This window comes from Acinonyx jubatus, chromosome A1, assembly GCF_027475565.1.
Source record: "Acinonyx jubatus isolate Ajub_Pintada_27869175 chromosome A1, VMU_Ajub_asm_v1.0, whole genome shotgun sequence".
Lineage (NCBI taxonomy): Eukaryota > Metazoa > Chordata > Mammalia > Carnivora > Felidae > Acinonyx > Acinonyx jubatus.
Window position 1 is genome coordinate 183,670,235 of NC_069380.1, and position 23,424 is coordinate 183,693,658.

A 23,424-nucleotide genomic window follows, 5' to 3' on the forward strand; every position below is an offset into this window, starting at 1 on the left:
GCCCCTGCCCCGTTTGCACTCTCTCAAAAACAAACATTTTTAAAATAATAAATAAATAAGTAAATAAGTAAGTAAGTAAATAAATAAATAGATAAAATAAAGTGCTAAGATAATGGCATACAGGAATTTAAGTAGAAAATCTCCCAAAAGTTATTTCATATTTAAGTTCTGAAAATAAAAGATACCTCCTTCAACTTACCCCTAAAGAAGTCTATTCCCAAAATAGCCAATAAATTAAGTCAAATAGCCTATCAGTGTAGTGGGGAGTGGGTGCTGGCAGAGAGAACTCATTGTAGTTACTTGCTATTGTGCAGAAAAGAAAAGGAGGTACAGGAGATCTGCACACCAAAATTTCTCCTTTAGCAATGGTTTCCTTGGAAACAGAGATATTTCCAAGCATAACAACTGGCGATCCCAATGGTAACTGTGTTTCAGTCTCCTTATTTTAAAGTAGCAGGACACACATGCAAAAGCCAAGGCAGGCACAAAGATCAGGTAACCTTATGAAGTCAAGGGACATTTCATGTCTGTGTGAGAAAACAGAGTTCTTACATTAGTCAAAGAAATAAGTTCTACCTATGACTTTGCAAAGCACATTGAAAACAGAAAGAAATACAAATTTTGTACTACCACATACTGTTTTGATCAAACATGCACACCCTGATGTAGATTTGAAATTTCTTTCATTCCTCTTGTGTCAAGAGAGCGTGGGTGATCTTTGTTTTATTCCCAGAGATTCCTCTTTTTCTTTTTCAAAAGAATACCTTAAAGTGTAGAGCACTCGACCATCATTCCAAATTCTCAGCATCCTATTAGGGGTGGTTATCCAGTGTGCATCAGCTTTCTTGGAGTTTCTGAAGAAAGTGTCTGGAATCCAGATTTTCCCTACCATGTTGCTATTCAATCGGAGGACTTTAATGGTGCTGTTAAATTTCAGACGTCTGTCATACCACGTTTGAGCAAAAAATATGTCAATTGTATATTCCTGTTTTTTTTTTTTAAAAAAAAAGTGAAATAGAACATTTTAAACACAGAATTGTAATGTAGAACATTTGTTTGTATTTATCATTTGTATTCTCATTACCAACATAAAGCAAAGGTACTCTGGTTTTAATTAATTTAAAGAAGGAAAAAGCTTTGCTAAGGAGATACATCCATCTTTTATAGACAAATTGATAAAAAAAATAGACCTGTTTAGATGAATTCTAGCAAAAGATCATAGTTGTAATATAGTCATTTGCATTCAGTGTCTGTACAGCAGTTTCTCATGTTACTTTGGGCCAGCTAATTCTTTGTTGTGGGGGCTGTGTTGTGTATGTTCGAATGCTTAGTAGTAGCATCCTTAGCCTCTACCCACTAGATGCCAGTAGCACCAACACCACCACCCCCAACGCAACCCCCTGCATATTGTGATAGCTAAAAATATCTTCAGACATTGCCACATGTATCTTGAGGAAAACAATCACCTACGTTCAGAATCACTGCCACAGAGTGAAGAAAGTCCATAATACTCAAAACAGTCCTCAACTGGAGCTCTGGAGAACGGCTCAGTTGCCTCAAAATAAAATTGGGATCTTTAAGAACCTGCCTTGTTAGGTAGTGTGAAGATGGAAAAGGAGAATTCACATAAAATGGTTTTAGTCTGGCAGATAGCAAAAACCAAATGCAAGGTAACTTTTAAAATATTTTTACTATTATAGTTGTCCTTTTCACTAATAACGAGGAAATTAACCAATTAAAAATAATTTTTACTAATGTACTAACTCCATCACAAAGCACATTCACAAAGTGCTGTGATGAGACATGATTCTGTAATGACTATGCTCAAGTATACATCACTAAATTGGCAAGTGATTGACTTTACTTAAAGAGAAGTAAATTTGATGTGAATTCAGACCATTAGACCTGGAATCTGAACACCCAAGTTCTGGTTTGTCATATTTAGATATTATCTAACATTATTTTGTAACAATTTCACTGATGCCTATAAATGAGAAAAAACTCAGTGTTCTTAGAATATGAGAGCTGAGTGTTGGGAATCATCCACATTTCCTGTCTAATACCATCAACCAACCACCACTTTATAATGAAGAACACACATAAAACAGGAAGGTTACCCAAAAATACATAGCCTGTCAGGATCAGACTAAAATCTTCTTCCTTTGCCTCACTTGCATTGCTCTGTGTGATTTATTTGCACCTCCTGCTGAGGTGTCTCACTGTAACTGACTACATTTCCACTGGCGTAAGCCACATAACACTTTGTTCCATATTTGTTGTCTGTAAGTAGTAAGAAAGGAACCTATCTTATGAAATTCTTTATCAACTAATTAGTGACGTACCAGTAGATAAAGTAATTAAATAATTCTAAACTACATTTTGGCAAGAAGCAAAAATAAATAAATAAACAAACAAACAAACAAACAAATCCCACAAAAATAAAATCTTTTTTTCACTGAACCAGCATTTCATAAAATGCGATCCTGGGATAACAATTCTGGGGACTAGTACTCCTGAAGTTAAAAGTTCTATGTTTAAATAAACTACCCATATAGCTTCTTAGATATTTACATTTTGCATTAGAATGCTGAATATGCTGAAAATTTTATTTATAAGGAAGAAAACTGTTGGTATTTGTTTCATTCTTAAACAAATGAACTTACTTGCTTGGAGTATGCAGGTGATATACTTTATCATCACTGTACATGAGAACACTTAAAGTTTCTCATCTCTCTGACTCAATAGAGTGTCCTTATTGCTAGCTTGATAAACACCATTTCAAAATTATAGTATCACTAATATTATGTTATGTTAGGTTAGGTATTATGTTATAGCATGTTCTACTCTATTCTATTCTAGACTCCAATCTAGTTTCTTAGGTCAGATTTGGGCAGAAAGAATCATATAATAATAAAGCTACATTTATCATTACATCTAATGCACTATTTTCTCTGATAAATAATTCCAGTATGAAGCAAACTCTGTCCTCTCTACCCCATCATTTTCCAAAAACTAGTGGAACACTGTATTTTATTCTGTAGTAACGAGTACTTGCCAAGTAAGCAATGATTGTTGAATTTTAAAAGTATAACATATTTACAAAAATTAATTTGTACACATATGATTACATTTAAGTCTCATAACAAATTATAAAAAATAATTATCTTCATATTACAATAAAAAAATCTGAACGACTATCTCTCCCTTATGGATTTTTTGTTAGCATATTCTTTGCTATTTTTATGATACCACATCTCCTCTCTAATATGTTAATAAAATTGACAAACCATTAGAAACTTACCATATTAATAGCATTCACTGGACCGATGCTGTTCACATACATGTCTGTGTGAATTAACGTTGGTTTCACTTTAAAGAGAATGATAAAGATATGTGAATTAAACATTTTAATGTTTTAGTCTGTGTTATTCTAGAAATAGATTTATTTTGCCACATTAGAAGTGATTTATTCACAACTAATTTGGTGTCGGTGACTAATTTATTACATTTAAATAACTATTTACTTTCAAAAAATCTCCTTTTAAGCACGTAAATGCAATAACTAAGCATATTAGAGTTTTGAAACTGATTAAGCTTTAAAATTACATTAAGATGAACAAATGAGAAAACACTGCTTAGATTTTCTTTAGCCTTCTCTACATATCCTGAATTTTACCATTTTTCTTCAAGCCCCAGAATCTTTTGGGCATCATAGTCTGACTTGACCCATGTAGAAAAAATAACTACTTAGTGATCTAGAAAAAACTAAGCATTAGAAACACAAAGTAGACATTTAGTACAACAAATTTTGTAAGTTTCTTTTAAAATATTTCCCTCTGTTGATTCCTTTCATGACCACTTAATTCTCATACACTTCAGCCAACACAAAATCAATCTTCCTAAATGACTTATTCAATCGTGTGACTCATCAAATAATATGAGGAAACCATATGGAAACTCAATACACACCTATTTGTCAAAGATGAATTATATTAAAACTCATGAAGTATTTCATCCATGACCAAATGGATGTGCTCCATTTTCATTTAACAGTTAATGAACAAGGATTCATAATATCATCCTGTACTTCAAGTCAACAAGTACATTTTCTCTCATCTTTATCCACTTTCCCTGAAAGTGCCATGCCCTAATTTTCTGTGTTGGATTGAATTCTTCAGTAGTCCCTGCATCTATGCCCCTGCATGTACTCCAGTGAGGCTACTTCTCTGCCTCTGAACTTGGGGCTTGACCATCTGACTTGTGTTGGCTAATACTACACAGATAAGTGAGTACACAAGTTCTAATCCCAAGCATTAAGCCTTATGAGCTTCTACTTTCTGTCTCATTCTTTGTGTTTTTTTTTTTTTCATGATAAAGATACTCCTGGCTAGTCTGCTGCTCCCAGGAGTAGAATGAGAATACAGCTTTCTTAAATGAGCAGCCCTAACCTGGCTTAGCTTAGATTAGACCACCCCTGGCAAAATGTTAAATAAATGCTTATTATTATATGCTACTGAGAGTTGTGATATTTTATTTCACAGAAGTACGTAACTAATATATCCTTTCTTCTACTATTATTTTGATATTACTTCATAACATTTTGATATTATATATACATATAACATATAACATTTTGATATTACTTCATAAATCAATTGTCACATTTCTTCTACAGCCTTTGTCTAAGATATCTAGGAAATTTTGAATTTCTAGTTCTCAGGCCTCACTTGAAGATCATCTTTCTTCATTTTGCATTGATCAATGCCCTCCCACCTCCAAGCCTGAATGCTATTTATACATTCTGTATCCATCTTTACAACATATAATGATCATTTAAGTATTTCTGATTATTAAAATATGCTAATTTTTTCTTCCAATGTGTTTGCCTCTGCCTGTGCCATATCACAAAATATTTTAATATACCTCCTATATCAGGCCGAAGTTTATTGTCATATCCTTCCAGGAGGTTATTTAAGATGACAGTGACATCCCCCTCAGGAACTTTTGGAGTCAAGACCCATGTTTTATTAGAAGCATAATCTTCATAGTCATCATCAGATTTTTGGCTGGTGAGGCTAAGAAAACAAAAATATTGGTCAGAAAACATATAGACTACATCCAAGAGGACTTTTACTCACAGACCACTGGGGAGAAAGGAGAAATGAAACAGAATTACAGGAAGGTATTACAATGGATGAAAATGACATTTTTCATTGAGGGTTAGTCTAGCTAATTAAACTGCATAAATGTAAATTAAAATGTATTAAAGTGTACTCTCCAGTTTTCCAGAATGCTCTGTCTTCCCATCTGTAGGTATATTTTTGCCTTTTCCATAGTTGATTTTCTTCCTGTCTACATGCCCAACCTCATGAAGGACTTATTAAGAAAAAACAATTTTTGTGAATGCTTAAACTATTTTAAGTAATGCTTAAATGATCATAATGTAGTTCAAGAATTCAGATGTAATGTCTACTTCTTCCTCCTCTACGAAGTTAACTTGCTCCAACCTATTAATGAAAGTAAGAGACTGATAATTAGATTCACTCCCACAAACCACCAGACAAGCCTCTCCCCTCTCAATTGAACTACTAAGGAGAACTCAGTCTTGCTGCTTTTTCTTCCCCCAGGGTGTGTGTATGTGTATTTTTTCCTCTCACTTGCACTGAAAGCAAGGGCGGTTCATTTATCTTTGATTGTTTAGAACCTGGCACTATGGAGGTTGGTTGTAGACTTTAAACCAGTCTTTATTACAGCGAAAGTTCCTGATCTGAAAACTCATACTAATGGTTAATGTACTATAATTGTATAATTGAAATTACCTACTTTGAGTGATCAAAAAGCCATATAATATCCTGTGATTCAGATTTCAATGCCTGAACCTGGGAGAAACCCCCCGCAAGTAGACCAGAAGTTAAGGCTGACTTTGGAAAGATATTGGAATTCCTAGACCTTGCTTCTCCTCTTGCCCCAAGGTCCAACTCCCCTCTCCCTGCCGCCCACACAAGAGAATTACATTTTTCAGATCTAGGGCCAATGTAAACCTTGCAACAATTGCCATTTTCATTTTTAGCAGCATTCAGTGAAAGCTGGTTATTTCTATGGTTTATGGTAAAATTTTTAAAATTACAAACTTAAAATGTAAAGTGTCCCATCCCTATCTTCATTTACTTTTGTAAATATATGGTAAAGAATGGATCAGATCCATTAGGTAATGCCACATTACCCTGAATATACATACATACGTATGTACATACACACACAAACCATATTTATCATCTTTCTTCAATCACACTCATTCATCAATTTACATATATAAAATATATGTATGTATATGTGTGTATGTATAGGTAAATAGATGACTACATATGGCAGACGAAAGCTGATTGCATGATTAACCAGGTTTGAGAATGTGGATGGGAGATGAAGTTTTAAGAGTAATCACTGGCATGGATCAACTTAGTAAGCAAGTAATCTCCTCTTTCATTCCTTTAAAGCTTTATAAATAGGAAATGTTATAAAAACTGAGCCACACATCTGCATAAAACCTAACATAGCCAGCCTTACATCTTGCACTACAATTGCCATAATGACTTTAAACAACATTTAAATTTCATAAAGCACCCATATAGGGGATGATGGGCTAGACAAAGCTTCAAGGAGCTCTCAAAGAGAAAGGCCTTGGTGCTGGCAGAGGCAAGTTCTCTGCTAGGAAAATCCTTCTTGGACCTCAATTCATCATTTCTCTAGAGCACTGCTGAACACTGCCTAATAGAGCTCTAATCCTATGACCTAAATCCTACTAGTTTAAGAAGAAATAACAGCTCTCTGATAAAGAAATTTTCAAATCCCTTCAACAACTTTGAGAAAAGACTGTGCTTAGCCCATTGGACATCATCACTATGGAATTGTACCACCATTTAATTCATCCATGCAAAAATGTCTTTAAAAAAACATTTCTCCCTCTTCCTTTCCCCTGCCTTCTGTGTGTCTCTTTCTGTCTCTGTCAGACAAATGCACCCTATTCAAGTTTCTTCAAGGGAAGGGAAGAAATGTTAAATCATTTGGCTTGCTCACTTATAGCAACTCCTCATACTAACAACTAAATGACCCAAGCATGATGGTGCTGTGTTACTGGTGTTACCATCATCTGGCAGACAAGTAGGAAAAATACATTAAGTAAAAATACAAAGGATACTTGCTTAGAAAGAATACCACTTTGTAGAATTGCACCAATAATTTATTTAGAGTCATCATCTGTTAGATGCCAAAACAGTAAATAAATCGATTATTTCATATAAAAGTATCAGTGACACATTTTATCATACTTGAGGATGCCTACTGAGCCAGAGAGAGGTTAAAAAAAAAAGAGTTGAGAAATTAAGAGTATACATTTTGAAGTTAGGAAGTACTAGTTCTGCTTTCTAGATTTATCATGTCTTTCCTCTATCACTTACTATTTAATGGCCTGGGGCATGTTATTTAACCTTGCTAAACTTCACAAAGTTATCATCTTTAAAATAGAGTTAATGCTAGTATTCTAGCATTTTTTGACATTTTTATGTCAGATTAAGATAATGGTTATGAAGTATTTCACACAGTACCAGACACACAGCCCTGAAAATAGGTCCATTGTAATTATTGTTATAAAGTGACCACTGTTAGATTTATACCCACAGGTCCAACCATGTATCTAAAACCTGAATCTATAGAAGCTGCTTCCAGGCTTTTATGTAACACATGCTGAGAAGAACTAAAAACAGATGTTTTCCAGGAAGAAAAATAATGAACCCCTACATTATAATAAATGAAGTTTTTATTCTCTACAGTTTTCCCAGCTGAGGTCTAAATTAATGGGACTGATACATAATCTGGGATTGTTTCCAGATTTGTCTTAAAAAAAGAAAAAAAGCACCTCTTTCATTCAACATCGGTTGTTTCTTCAGAATTCTGAGGAGTCAAGACTTCATTTATAGGTAGGCTGTCTAGAAATAAATGAAGTCTGATCATTAGAAAAGGCATTCTGCAGAACTGTTAACTCCAGAAGAAGGCCTGGGTGGAAATAAATTGATAATGATTCAAGAAAATGCACTTGACCGTTGAGTGCGCTGAACACAAACATAAAGGTGAACTTCTAGCTAACAGCATCTATCCAAATGCAATAGTCTTTAGAAGCAATTACTTGTTCTTGTACATTTTAATTTAAAAAATAATCTTATAAAGAGAGAGAACCAATATTTAAATTAATCTTAAATGAACTTACCATCCTGAAAAACATTTCTTTTGTAATCTGAGTAAACTTTGTCAAAGACAATATCCGAAAAGGTTGTAAATTTTTCATCCTTGAAAGCTTTTTATTTTTTATTTGTTGAATATTTATTTTTGAGAGAGAGAGAGAGAAAGACAGAGAGAGAACGTGCAAGCAGAAGAGGGGCACAGAGAGAGGCAGATATAGAATCCGAAACAGGCTCCTGGCTCTGAGCTGTCAGCACAGAGCCCAGCAGTGGGGCTCAAACTCCTAAACCCTGGAGGTCATGACCAGAACAGAAGTCAGATGCCTAATCTGACCCAGGTGCCCCTCATCCTTAAAAGCTTTCTAAAAAAACGTGAGAAAGCCATCTGACCACGAACCTTGGACAAGCAGTATGAATATCTCCTAAAGATATTAATACAAATGCAGAACCTTGGGCCCCACTGAGATTCCTGAATCAAAATCTTTAATAAATTTACAAGCGATTCATCTGCACATTAAAATTTGAGCAACTCAGTCTGTGTTTAAACCAGTGATGTGTACTCCTGGGCGGAGAGCGGCGGGAAGGCTCTTTAAAAATACAGATTCCCAGTTCCCCCTTTAGATCTGAGTCTCCATGTTGTAAATTAGGTTATTATATTTTTATTTTCATGTTTACAGTTTTATGCATTATTTTCATTTATGCATGATTACAAACATGTTTTGAGTTCATGTTTATAATCAGAAACAAAAATTGATTTTACTTAGAAAAATAAAAGTGGCTTAGAAAAAAAACAAAAAAAAAAAAAGAGGGCAACTGGGTGACTCAGTCAGTTAAGCTTCTGACTTCAGCTCAGTCATGATCTCATGGCTTGTGATTTCAAGCCCTGGGATGAGCTCTGTGCTGACAGCTCAGAGCCTAGAGCCTGCTTTGGATTCTGTGTCTCCCTCTCTCTCTGTGCCTGCCCCACTTACGCTGTCTCTCTCTCTCTCTGTGTCAAAAATAAACAAACATTAAAAATTTTTTTCAAGAAAAACAAAAAACAAATACTTGATTGATGTTCAGTGAAAGTTCAATTATATAGAAGAAGCTAAATATTCAAATTTTGGTACATATTCTAGATGTTTGACACTAAAGATTAATCATGCAGTTTATGGAATTTTAAATTTTAATCCATGTATTTCACATTTCCAGAAATTCAATAAGGATCTAAGTTTTGTGAGAGGAAAAATCTCGTCATTGTATCCTCCCAGGGTAATATAACAGCAAACGCTTGGGTGAGATATAAAAATATCTGTCATTTCATTCAGGTATCTTAAAACCCACTGGTATTTGGCATCATAAAGGCAGAATATATATATATTTTTTCTTTCTCTGACATATGTAGTTAAGTAGAATAAAAAATATACAAAAACTCATTCATTTTTATGCTTGAGCTCTTTTTAAATAATTCGTGTTTCATTCGTTCCTAACATTAGCTTCAATATTTTGTTGGTACAAATCTCGGTTTATTTTTATTTTATAGGTGCAATCAGTTAAATACAGGGTATTTTATATGTCAAAATAAATCTCCCAAGACATATATGTCAACAAAATAAAACCTTTTGAATCTTTTCTATTAAAAGTTCCTATGCATTGGATTCTCTGCTCTGTTAACATTACCTCTTGTGAATCTCCACTGCTTATATAACATAAATCTCTGCTCTCAAAGAGATCCCATTCGACCTCACATTCTCATCAGGCCATAGAATCCAGTGAGAATCCTCACACTCCAAAAGCATCAGGAACAGAAGAATGTGCTATTCCTTACATAGCATCCTTACATTTGATGAGTTCTAAAAACTTGGCCAAACTCCAGTACATTTACACATATATTCCTTCCTCCTACAATCTTTTCTTCTCTTCACCTCCTAAACCAGTATTTTGTATGGCTTATCCCTTCTTACTTTTCAACAGAAATAACCTTCACAAAGAAGTCATCCCTTATTGTTTTATCTAACACTGTCACCCACCCCACCCTTCATACGCAATACCCAGTCCCATGATTGCTTCATAGCATTTGATACAATGTCTGTGTACTGATTTGCTTATTGTCTGTTTCCATTACTAGACTATAAATTCCATGAGTGCATGCTTAATTAAGATTTGTGAAAAAGAAATATTCTTGCTAACCAGTTTTTCTGAGGTAAATAATAATACCAACAATAGCTACTTTCCAATATTCACCATGTCCTAGGAATAACTTTAAAAACTTCACATACATTCTCCCACTTAATCCTTAAAACAGTGGTATTCCTTTAATTATCCCCATTTTGCCAATGAAGAAACACAATGTTTCCACTGGTCACTTCAGTTTGCCAAAACCAAAACATTTAACCATTATGCTGCAAGGTTTTGAAAAAGAAACTGGGTCCAAAGAATCTGCTACTGTACATTCATGAAAAAATAAGATCACCCAAAATAAATAGTTGTTCAAGCTCATTCCTTTAGGACAATAAATTCGTTTATGCCTGAGCTCAATAACAGTATGGCAACTTCAGCACAAAGTTAATAATACTCAAACTTCATAAGCTTGTTATTCCAGATACCAAAAATTTGATCTCCCCATACCAAGGACTAAAAGCAGAGATGCCTGGGTGGTACCTGGGTGGCTCAGTTGGTTAAACTTCTGACTTTGGCTCAGGTCATGATCTCACAGCTTGTGAATTCAAGCCCCACATTGGGCTCTGTGCTGACAGCTCAGAGCCTGAAGCCGGTTTAAAATTCTGTGTCTCGGAGGATCCTGGGAAGATGGCGGCTTAGGAGGACGCTGGGCTCACCGCGCGTCCTGCTGATCACTTAGATTCCACCCACACCTGCCTAAATAACCCAGAAAACCACCAGAAGACTAGCAGAACGGAGTCTCCAGAGCCAAGTGCAGACGAGAGGCCCACGGAAGAGGGTAGGAAAGGTGGAGAGGCGGTGCGCACTCCACGGACTGGCAGGAGGGAGCCGGGGCGGAAGGGTGGCCCGCCAGCCAAGCAGAGCCCCTGAGTCTGGCTTGCCAAAGCGGAGGGGCCAGAGGGAGTGTTTTCCGACAGCAAGCGGGACTTAGCATCTGGGAGGTCATAAGTTAACAGCTCTGCTCGGAAAGCTGGAAGGCTGGAGGACAAAGGGAGGGAGAGTTGCTAAGCCCAGGGACAACAGAGCTCAGTTCGGCGGGGAACAAAGTCGCTGGCCAGCGCCATCTCCCTTGCCCATCCCACAGCCAAAATCCCAAAGGGAACCAGTTCCTGCCAGGGCACTTGCTTGCACTGCACAAACACCCAATGCTGAGCTTCTGCAGATCCATCCCTCCAGCTGGTCTGACTCCCTCCCAGTGCCACAGGGCCCCTCCCGAAGCGGATCACAGAAGGAAAAGTGAGCTGAGCCTGCCCCTCCCGCCCCTGTGCACCTTGCCGATCCACCCCAACTAATACGCCAGATCTCCAGCACCACAAGCCTGGCAGTGTGCAAGCAGCCCAGACGGGCCACACCACCCCACAGTGAATCCCGCCCCTAGGAGAGGGGAAGAGAAGGCACACACCAGTCTGACTGTGGCCCCAGCGGTGGGCTGGGGGCACACATCGGGTCTGACTGCAGCCCCGCCCACCAATGCAAGTTATTCAAGACAACACAGGGGAAGAGCCCTGCAGTCCTGCACCACTCCAGGGACTATCCAAAATGACAAAACAGAAGAATTCCCCTCAGAAAAATGTCCAGGAAATAACAACAGCTAACGAACTGATCAAAAATGATTTAAACCATATAAAAGAAAGCGAATTTAGAATAATAGTCATAAAATTAATCACTGGGCTTGAAAACAGTATAAAGGACAGCAGAGAATCTCTTGCTACAGAGATCAAGGGACTAAGGAACAGCCAGGAGGAGCTAAAAAATGCTATCAATGAGCTGCAAAATAAAATGGAGACAACTATGGCTCGGATTGAAGAGGCAGAGGAGCGAATAGGTGAACTAGAAGATAAAATTATGGAAAAAGAAGAAGCTGAGAAAAAGAGAGAAACAAATCCAGGAGTATGAGGGGAAAATTAGAGAACTAAGTGATGCACTAAAGAGAAATAATATACGCATAATTGGTATTCCAGAGGAGGAAGAGAGAGGAAAAGTTGCTGAAGGTGTACTTGAAAAAATAATAGCTGAGAACTTCCTGGATCTGGGGAAGGAAAAAGGCATTGAAATCCAAGAGGCACAGAGAACTCCCTTCAGACGTAACTTGAATCGATCTTCTGCATGACATATCATAGTGAAAATGGCAAAATGCAAGGATAAAGAGAAAATTCTAAAAGCAGCTAGAGATGAACGTGCTCTAACATATAAAGGGAGACCTATAAGACTCGTGACCGATCTCTCTACCGAAACTTGGCAGGCCAGAAAGGAATGGCAGGAGATCTTCAATGTGATGAACAGAAAAAATATGCAGCTGAGAATCCTTTATCCAGCAAGTCTGTCATTTAGAATAGAAGGAGAGCTAAAGGTCTTCCCAAACAAACAAAACCTGAAGGAATTCGTCACCACTAAACCAGCCCTACAAGAGATCCTAAGGGGGATCCTGTGAGACAAAGTACCAGAGACATCGCTATAAGCATGAAACCTACGGACATCACAATGACTCTAAACCCATATCTTTCTATAATAACACTGAATGTAAATAGACTAAATGCACCAACCAAAAGACATAGGGTATCAGAATGGATAAAAAAAACAAGACCCATCTGTTTGCTGTCTACAAGAGACTCATTTTAGACCTGAGGACACCTTCAGATTGAGAGTGAGGGGATGGAGAACTATTTATCATGCCACTGGAAGTCAAAAGAAAGATGGAGTAGCCATACTTCTATCAGACAAACTAGACTTTAAATTAAAGGCTGTAACAAGAGATGAAGAAGGGCATTATATAATAATCACAGGGTCTATCCATCAGGAAGAGCAAACAATTATAAATGTCTATGCGCCGAATACAGGAGCCCCCAAATATATAAAACAATTACTCACAACATAAGCAACCTTATTGATAAGAATGTGGTAATTGCAGGGGATTTTAACACTCCACTTAGAGAAATGGATAGATCATCTAGACACACGGTCAATAAAGAAACAAGGGCCCTGAAGGATACATTGGATCAGATGGACTTGACAGATATATTTAGAACTCTGCATCCCAAAGCAACAGAATAGACTTTCTTCTCGAGTGCACATGGAACATTCTCCAAGCTAGATCACATACTGGGTCACAAAACAGCCCTTCATAAGTATACAAGAATTGAGATCATACCATGCATACTCTCAGACCACAATGCTATGAAGCTTGAAATCAACCACAGAAAAAAGTCTGGAAAACCTCCAAAAGCATGGAGGTTAAAGAACACCCTACTAAAGAATGAATGGGTCAATCAGGCAATTAGAGAAGAAATTAAAAAATATATGGAAACAAACGAAAATGAAAATACAACAATCCAAACGTTTTGGGATACAGCGAAGGCAGTCCTGAGAGGAAAATACATTGCAATCCAGGCCTATCTCAAGAAACAAGAAAAATCCCCAATACAAAATCTAACAGAACACCTAAAGGAAATAGAAGCAGAACAGCAAAGACAGCCTAAATTCAGCAGAAGAAGAGAAATAATAAAGATCAGAGCAGAAATAAACAATATAGAATCTAAAAAAACTGTAGAGGAGATCAACAAAACCAAGAGTTGGTTTTTTGAAAAAATAAACAAAATTGATAAACCTCTAGCCAGGCTTCTCAAAAAAAAGGGAGATGACCCAAATAGATAACATCATGAATGAAAATGGAATGATTACAACCAATCCCTCAGAGATACAAGCAATTATCAAGGAATACTATGAAAAATTATATGCCAACAAACTGGACAACCTGGAAGAAATGGACAAATTCCTAAACACCGACACGCTTCCAAAATTCAATCAGGAGGAAATAGAAAGCTTGAACAGACCCATAACCAGCGAAGAAATTGAATCAGTCATCAAAAATCTCCCAACAAATAAGAGTCCAGGACCAGATGGCTTCCCAGGGGAGTTCTACCAGACGTTTAAAGCAGAGATAATACCTATCCTTCTCAAGCTATTCCAAAAAATAGAAAGGGAAGGAAAACTTCCAGACTCATTCTATGAATCCAGTATTACTTTGATTCCTAAACCAGACAGAGACCCAGTAAAAAAAGAGAACTACAGACCAATATCCCTGATGAATATGGATGCGAAAATTCTCAATAAGATACTAGCAAATCGAATTCAACAGCATATAAAAAGAATTATTCACCATGATCAAGTGGGATTCATTCCTGGGATGCAGGGCTGGTTCAACATTCGCAAATCAATCAACGTGAAACATCACATTAATAAAAGAAAAGATAAGAACCATATGATCCTGTCAATCGATGCAGAAAAGGCATTTGACAAAATTCAGCAACGTTTCTTAATAAAAACCCTCGAGAAAGTCGGGATAGAAGTAACATACTTAAAGCTCATAAAAGCCATTTATGAAAAGCCCACAGCTAACATCATCCTCAATGGGGAAAAACTGAGAGCTTTCTCCCGGAGATCAGGAACACGACAGGGATGTCCACTCTCACCGCTGTTGTTTAACATAGTGTTGGAAGTGCTAGCATCAGCAATCAGACAACAAAAGTAAATCAAAGGCATCAAAATTGGCAAAGATGAAGTCAAGCTTTCACTTTTTGCAGATGACATGATATTATGCATGGAAAATCCGATAGACTCCACCAAAAGTCTGCTAGAACTGATACATGAATTCAGCAAAGTTGCAGGATACAAAAATCAATGTACAGAAATCAGTTGCATTCTTATACACTAATAATGAAGCAACAGAAAGACAAAGAAACTGATCCCATTCACAATTGCACCAAGAAGCATAAAATACCTAGGGATAAATCTAACCAAAGATGTAAAAGATCTGTATGCTGAAAACTATAGAAAGCTTATGAAAGAAATTGAAGAAGATATAAAAAATGGAAAAACATTCTGTGCTCATGGATTGGAAGAATAAATATTGTCAAAATGTCAATACAACCCAAAGCTATCTACACATTCAATACAATCCCAATCAAAATTGCACCACATTCTTCTCAAAACTAGAACAAGCAATCCTAAAATTCATATGGAACCACAAAAGGCCCCGAATAGCCAAAGTAATTTTGAAGAAGAAGACCAAAGCGGGAGGCATCACAATCCCAGACTTTAGCCTCTACTACAAAGCTGTCATCATCAAGACAGCATGGTATTGGCACAAAAACAGACACATAGACCAAGGGAATAGAATAGAAACCCCAGAACTAGAACCACAAATGTATGGCCAACTCATCTTTGACAAAGCAGGAAAGAACATCCAATGGAAAAAAGACAGTCTCTTTAACAAATGGTGCTGGGAGAACTGGACAGCAACATGCAGAAGGTTGAAACTAGACCACTTTCTCACACCATTCACAAAAATAAACTCAAAATGGATAAAGGACCCGAATGTGAGACGGAAACCATCCAAACCCTAGAGGAGAAAGCAGGAAAAGACCTCTCTGACCTCACCCATAGCAATCTCTTACTTGACACATCCCCAAAGGCATGGGAATTAAAAGCAAAAGTGAACTACTGGGACCTTATGAAGATAAAAAGCTTCTGCACAGCAAAGGAAACAACCAACAAAACTAAAAGGCAACCGACGGAATGGGAAAAGATATTTGCAAATGACATATTGGACAAAGGGCTAGTATCCAAAATCTATAAAGAGCTCACCAAACTCCACACCCAAAAAACAAATAACCCAGTGAAGAAATGGGCAGAAAACATGAATAGACACTTCTCTAAAGAAGACATCCGGATGGCCAACAGGCACATGAAAAGATGCTCAACGTCGCTCCTCATCAGGGAAATACAAATCAAAACCACACTCAGATGTCACCTCACGCCAGTCAGAGTGGCCAAAATGAACAAATCAGGAGACTATAGATGCTGGCGAGGATGTGGAGAAACGGGAACCCTCTTGCACTGTTGGTGGGAATGCAAATTGGTGCAGCCACTCTGGGAAACAGTGCGGAGGTTCCTCAAAAAATTAAAAATAGACCTACCCTATGACCCAGCAGTAGCACTGCTAGGAATTTACCCAAGGGATACAGGAGTACTGATGCATAGGGGCACTTGTACCCCAATGTTTATAGCAGCACTCTCAACAATAGCCAAATTATGGAAAGAGCCTAAATGTCCATCAACTGATGAATGGATAAAAAAAATAATTGTGGTTTATATACACAATGGAGTACTACGTGGCAATGAGAAAGAATGAAATATGGCCCTTTGTAGCCACGTGGATGGAACTGGAGAGTGTGATGCTAAGTGAAATAAGCCATACAGAGAAAGACAGATACCATATGGTTTCACTCTTACGTGGATCCTGAGAAACTTAACAGAAACCCATGGGGGAGGGGAAGGAAAAAAAAAAAAAAAAGGAGGTTAGAGTGGAAGAGAGCCAAAGCATAAGAGACTCTTAAAAACTGAGAACAAACTGAGGGCTGATGGGGGGTGGGAGGGAGGGGAGGGTGGGTGAGGGGTTTTGAGGAGGACACCTGTTGGGATGAGCACTGGGTGTTGTATGGAAACCAAGTTGACAATAAACTTCATATATTGAAAAAAATAAATAAATAATAAAATTCTGTGTCTCCCTCTCTTTGTTCCCCTCGCTTGATCGTGTTCCCCACCCCCTCAAAAATAAATGAACATTAAAAGAAAAAAAAAAGCAGAGCTTGTAATTTAACTTCATGGATGTGGTCAAGCATCTCAAACTCTTTATCAATAAGTTTGGAGAGCCGTGCACACTCCAGGAGCAAGACATACATATCAACCAGTTCATTTTAAACGATGTCCTCCAGCCACTGCAAAAAGTGTCAGAGCAGGTATGGAAGGTGAAATATATGTCTCAAAGGACATGGGGACTCATAATGTGATCATGGGAGGAAGGGACTCCACTCCGTATTGTCCAAGAGGACTGGGAACTCTCACAGGATGCTGTGTTGTTCTGTAAACAAGAGCATTGGGGCACCAGTTACTCTTTCACCTAGGGCCTTTAGTGGCCTATGCGATTCTGTACCTCCCAGTAAGGACATGTAAGGAACCTGTGCATAACCTGTTGGGAATGCTCTCTGCCCGTGTGTGTACCCAAGTGCGGATATACAAAAAGGGGAGTGTTACAGCAAGGAAGCAAATCCCTAAGTATCAATTCTGGTAATGAATTTTCCTATTTATGATGATTTCCTTAGCTCTTACCAGGTTCAATTTTTTAATATTAGGTTAACAGCTGTGGGTAAATATGCTTATTTGACTGAGTCCATTATCACACATATATATTCCAGTGTGTAAATGCAAACTGTTTTTTTTTATTAGCAATCACCAACGATCCATATCAAATAACTCTCTGTGGGGTTTTATTAGGTAAGATAAATTTCAAGGCAAGTCTCAGAACATTCAAACTAAATTGGGGAGCACTGGAATATATAATCATAAAGCCTAATGTAGGATAAGCTTCATGGTGCCCTGGTTAGCTTCACAACTATGTATTTAAAAACTCTGATTCTTTGTATCTCACCCTTCTATCCTCCACGGTGTCAGCTTCAACGCAAAGGTAGCTTGACTTTGCAGTCAGGAGAAGCTAACTCCAACTCCTAACTTCTATGCCTCTTTATTTACATCTATGAAAACATAGAGAAACTCTTCCAGAAATTCTCTCAAAAAGAAGGAAGTCCTCAGAAAGTCTAATTTCATGCATCACTAGCCAAATACATAGGAATTCACACATATGAAACTATGATCCAAGGCCAAGGGTGGGATTATATTAATTATTTTAGTCTAACTATCCTACCACTAGTATTCAAGATGGAATTAGCTTCACAAAAAAGCATGAGGACTTCACAGACACCCAAGGGAAATTGGGACAATTAATAAAGTGAGGAGAGGAAATGTGGAAAAGGCAACCACAACACTGATTGGGGTCCAGGGGTGTACACAGGAAAAAAAAAAGAAAAGAAAAGAAAATCAATGTTAGGTCTAGAATTATCCCTGAAGTCCATTTTCTCTGGGTTAGCCACTTCACCATCCTTGTTGGTTTGTTTTAACTGTTCTTGAATAAAAGTGGGAGACTGTGGAGCAACTAGGACTCATTCACTACTGGTGGGAAAACATTTTGGCATTGTCTGCTAGTGATAATCACCCCCAAAAAGTCCATCCCTAGATTTATTTCAAAAAGAAACACATGCACATATCCACTCAAAGACTTGTCCAGAAATATTCGTAGTTGCATTATTAGTAATAGATATAAACATAAAACAAAACATGACCCAAACAGATAAGAACATAATTCAGTAGAATGGATTAATAAAATACAGTATATTCACATAATATTATACAACAATACAAATTGGTGAACTATTACTAAATTCAGCAAAATGAAATCTGAAAAATAAAAATTTGAGCAAAAGATACTACACATACACTCATATACACACACCCACATGCTGTTTCTGCATATAAAATGTAATAAAAGGCAGGGACTTCTGGGTGGCTCAGTTGGTTAAATGTCTGACTCTTGATTTTGGCTCAGATCATGATCTCATGGTCGTGGGATTAAGCCCCATGTCTTGAGATTCTCTAGCCTCCTCTCTCTCTCTACCGCCTCCCCTCTAGTGCTCTCTCTCTCTCTTAAAATAAATAAACCTTTAAAAAATTTAATAAAAGGCAAAATTCAACTATCGAGCTCAAAGTCAAAACAATGGTTTCTTTGGGGGAAGGGAAAGAAGAAGAAAATGAGGAAGGAGGTGAGGCTGTTTCCTAGGGTGCTAACAATATTTTATTGCCAGTTGTGGTTGGTGATTATATGGATTTTGTGATGATTCATTGAGCCATCTTTAGTCCTTTCGTACTTTGCATACATTTTTGCTTCACAACAACAATAACAACAGCAAAGCATTTAAAAATTAGGTTTAGGTGTGAGCGTTAAAAGTAGAACATTAGGTTCCTAAGAGCAAGAAATCTTTCCGTCTCCAGCAGTGTCATTTTCAGAAAATTTGCCAAGTGCCTGCCACTTGACAAAACACACAATGAATAGTTTCCAAAATACTGAATGAATCAAGGAGAATGTGGGTTATTTTTAAAAATTGAATGTTGGCAAAATTCACATAGTAAAATTTACTCTATTTAAAAATGTACACATGTAACAATTATAGCTAATATTAAAATGAGCTGCTCATATAATATGCCATCATATAATTGCCATCACCTTTTTTGTTAAATGCTATAATTCTTTGCATGTGAAAACTCAGGTAACATACACTGAAGATGTCTTTGAGAGTTAAAAAGGAAACAAGGCCATGGCTAACTCTAGAAACCAGACACCAACTGTCTATAGCTGCAGGATAGAATAGAAATAAAGTGTGGATGGTAAATTGTGCTAAGAAAGAAATGTCAATGAATACTAGAATTCTTATGGTGTAAACATTGATATTTATATAGATAATAATGATTATTAAACTGGCACATTCCTAATTTATCCCTTTATTTATAAAGTATTTTTATGTGATTTTTTTTTTACCAAGTGATAAAAATAATAATATTCTCAAATTCTTCTTTGGGTAAACTTTGCCACAGAGTAAAAGCTATGGCTTCAAAACCTGAATGATCTTGGGAAAGTGAAACAACTCTTCTTGCAATCTATATACTAATATGGAACTTTTAAAAGGTAGTACCCTAAAGTGGGGCCATAACATGTTGATCTCATGCAACAATTTTTTTTCTATGAGGTAGCAGAACTTAGCCACTGCACTTGCATCATTGTCGCACTGTGACAACGCAGTGACAAACTCAACCAATATAATTTAGGGGGGCTGCTCTCCTTCATTCTAGAAATACACAGTTTTCTATTTTTAGAAATAGTGTTTCAGGGTACACTGGAAATTCAAGATAGCATTATCCTCAAAATTTATGTCCTATTAAGATCATCCCATATCAGTATTTCCAAGAACTTAGGACAATTGTCCTTGGTAACCAAGGCAGCTTTAAATGTCACATAGGAATAGAATTAAGACACTGAAACATGTAATTTTAAATTTTTCCCTTTTTAATTTTCTTTTAGCATATTCAGTTATATTAAGGACACTGTCTTCGTTTATTTGTAATTTGTCTTTAGCCACATTTGCCAATTTACTAATCTGCTTTCTAAGGAGAACATCAAGCTTAGCACTTCTAGTAGAAAGTAATATATACATTTAAAATGTCATAACACCACCCTGGTTTCATTGTATTTACTTTGCAGTTGTCTTGCATTATGAAAAGGAAAATGATTTTTAAGATTTTCTTTTATTATTTAATGTATTAAATAAAATAATATGCTTTAAAAAGATACCAGTTTTATGAAAGATATCAAGGAAATAAATGATCAGATGTCACTGAGATGTGGCAAAAACCATGAAGGTAGCCAAATTTGGGAAATAATGCCTTATAGATTTAGATTTCTTGGTCCTTCACTTAATTAGCATGTATTTGAGATTCTTTTGTGCAGAGCACAACTGCAGATGGAAAGAAATAGAAAGTTCAGTGCTGATATCAAAACACCTTTCATCTATTTGAGGAAACAAATACCTGAAAAGTTAGAAACAGGCAACACTTAACTAACAACACAAGGCAATAATAAAAACACTGTCATATGGTAGACCATGACTAATCTCTGTCTGCAGTACCTCCAACTTGATGTTAAGGTTATTTCTATGAATGTGCTTTTGCATTTGCTGCAAAACCTTAATTTCTGTAGTAAGAAGGATAGTTTTCTCTGGAACATAAAACATTTTGAAGAACTGATACAACTTTTGCTCTTCCAGCAAAATAAAAGTCACACATATAAAAACTGTTCCCATATTTGCAAGGAGGCCACACATGTGGTTAGGAGGACCTCTGTGTACTTTCTCCCAAAGGTTAAACTGTCCCAGATTTAGGTTAGTTTAAGGGTCACTGAAAACTAGTGTAAGAAAATGAAGGATGGGGGCACTTGGTTGGCTTAGTCAGTAGAGCATGTCAGGGTTATGAGTTCAAGCCCAATATTGGGTGTACAGATTATTTAAAAAATAAAATCTTAAAAGAAAATAAAGAAAGGAAAAGAAAGGAAAATGAAGGCTGATTCTATTATATGCAATATCTACATATATTCAGATGTTTATTCAAATGTATTCAAAATATATTGAAAATTCCTATCTTTGGACACTGTTCTGTGAGAGCAGAAAGTAAAATATTCCAATTTTGTTTTAATATTCAGATGTTTGGAAATATGGAGCTCATTTATTCAGGTGGCTGATTGAATTTTCACTTTTATGTGGAATTTTACCAACATGAGTACATACATCTGAGTGAGCATAATTCTAGAAAAATTTTTTTCTCTCCTTTGTTTCTGTATTTTCTAAAATTGTACTGTATCTTTAAGTTCAAGTCAATACAATTTCCAACACCCTCTCTGTGGCCATGGTTACTTCTAGATCACTCTTAATGTTTTATTATTTGGCTCTTCCTGCCTAAAACATTTTCTTAAAATCAAGGTTTTATTAGTCACTTTAAAAAATTAATCAAATCTGTGGCACCTGGGTGTCTCAGTCAGTTAAGTGTCTGACTTCAGCTCAGGTCATGATCCAGTGGTTCATGGGTTCCAGCCCCGCGTCAGGCTCTGCGCTAACAGCTCAGAGCCGGAAGCCTGCTTCATGGATTCTGTTCCCTCTCTCTCTGTCCCTCCTTTGCTCATTCTCTCCCTCTCTCTCTCTCTCTCTCTGTCTCTCTCTCTCAAAAATAATTAAAACGTTAAAAAAATTAATCAAGTCTTATCTTTCGGTTTTCTTCCTCCTCAATTTCCCTATCCCTGTTATATAAGTAATCCATTTTTATCTCATTATAATGTAAATTTACATAACTAGGAATTATAAATACTCCAGATCATAGAAATTTTTATTCAATCATTAATTCACTTTGTATTAATCATTATGAAAGTATTGTAGATGTTAACAAAAAAAAAACTGTACTGAAAATGAGAATAAGTGCTCTGTAGATGTATTTTACAGAGTCCATACTTACTTTCGTTCTTAGAATTCCAAAACAATGGAAAAAAAGAAATCCCAATAGAATTTGAAATCACCCTAACTTCGCCCCAGCTTAAGCACATTTTAAATTGTCATGCTGGTTCATAGGCAAATTAAAAATTTTAACAGAGAAAGCCCAGTTTTTATCATTTGTGTACTAACAAACTTAGATCCTGTATCAGGAAATAAGGTTAAAAGCTTCAAATGATAATGAATTCATATCATGTACAGAGTGCCTTAATGGAATAACAATGTCAATTAGTGTCTTTTCTAGATAGTGTATTATTACTTTTTTCAAGAGACTGATAACCTAATGCACAAACTACAAAAAGAGGCTCCCAGAGAATCCATACTTCCATGTGTTCCCTAACGGTATTCTTTCCATTCTTTCCAGTATCCTCAGGTACATAAACACCAGTGGTGTCAAAGTAGATCAAATTGCTGGTTACCATTTCGGTGATATCACTATCAATGAAAAAGTCCTGATTAATTCAGTCAAGAGTACAATCTCGAGTCAATATAAAAGAAACTTCCATCTCATCTGGAAAAACTTAATATGATCATGTTGTGTAAGCATTCCAGAAACAAATAATCTACTAATCCATTTTTAAAGTTATTATTCCATAAGATATTTAATTCTGTCATACAAATAGTCGATTGCTGAGTAATAGTATGTATGTTTAACCTTATACAAAATTGTCCAATTATTCCCACTAGCAATGTATAAGAGTTTCAGTTGCTTCACATCCTTACCAACCCTTAGCCTTGCCAGTATTTTTTTATTCTACCCATTCTGATAAGCGTATACTGGCATCGTAATGTACATTTACATTTAATGGCTATGACAGTTGAATCTCTTTTTGTGTGTGCTTACTGACATCTCAATAACTTAGATGAATCTCAAAAGCACTATATGGAGTCAACTAGATGATGCCACTTATATAATATTCTTCAAAAGAAAACAACTACACTAATGAATAAAAGACCAGTTTTAGCCAAGATTTAAGGGAGGGAGAATGGTTTGACTA

The 23,424-nt window shown here is 36.5% G+C and overlaps 1 protein-coding gene across 2 annotated transcripts in view; it reads right to left on the bottom strand.

Annotated features, from left to right (window-relative positions):
• The window catches only part of GABRG2 (gamma-aminobutyric acid type A receptor subunit gamma2), a 113,843-nt gene that overhangs the window by 75,120 nt on the left and 15,299 nt on the right, over nt 1–23,424 (bottom strand). For both annotated transcript variants that reach the window (XM_015067006.3, XM_015067007.3), the window contains exons 2-4: nt 4,924–5,075; nt 3,302–3,369; nt 765–985 (exon numbers count right to left, since the gene is read on the bottom strand). In XM_015067006.3, coding sequence (XP_014922492.1) covers nt 765–985; nt 3,302–3,369; nt 4,924–5,075 — 441 coding nt within the window. The remainder of the gene's footprint in view (nt 1–764; nt 986–3,301; nt 3,370–4,923; nt 5,076–23,424) is intronic.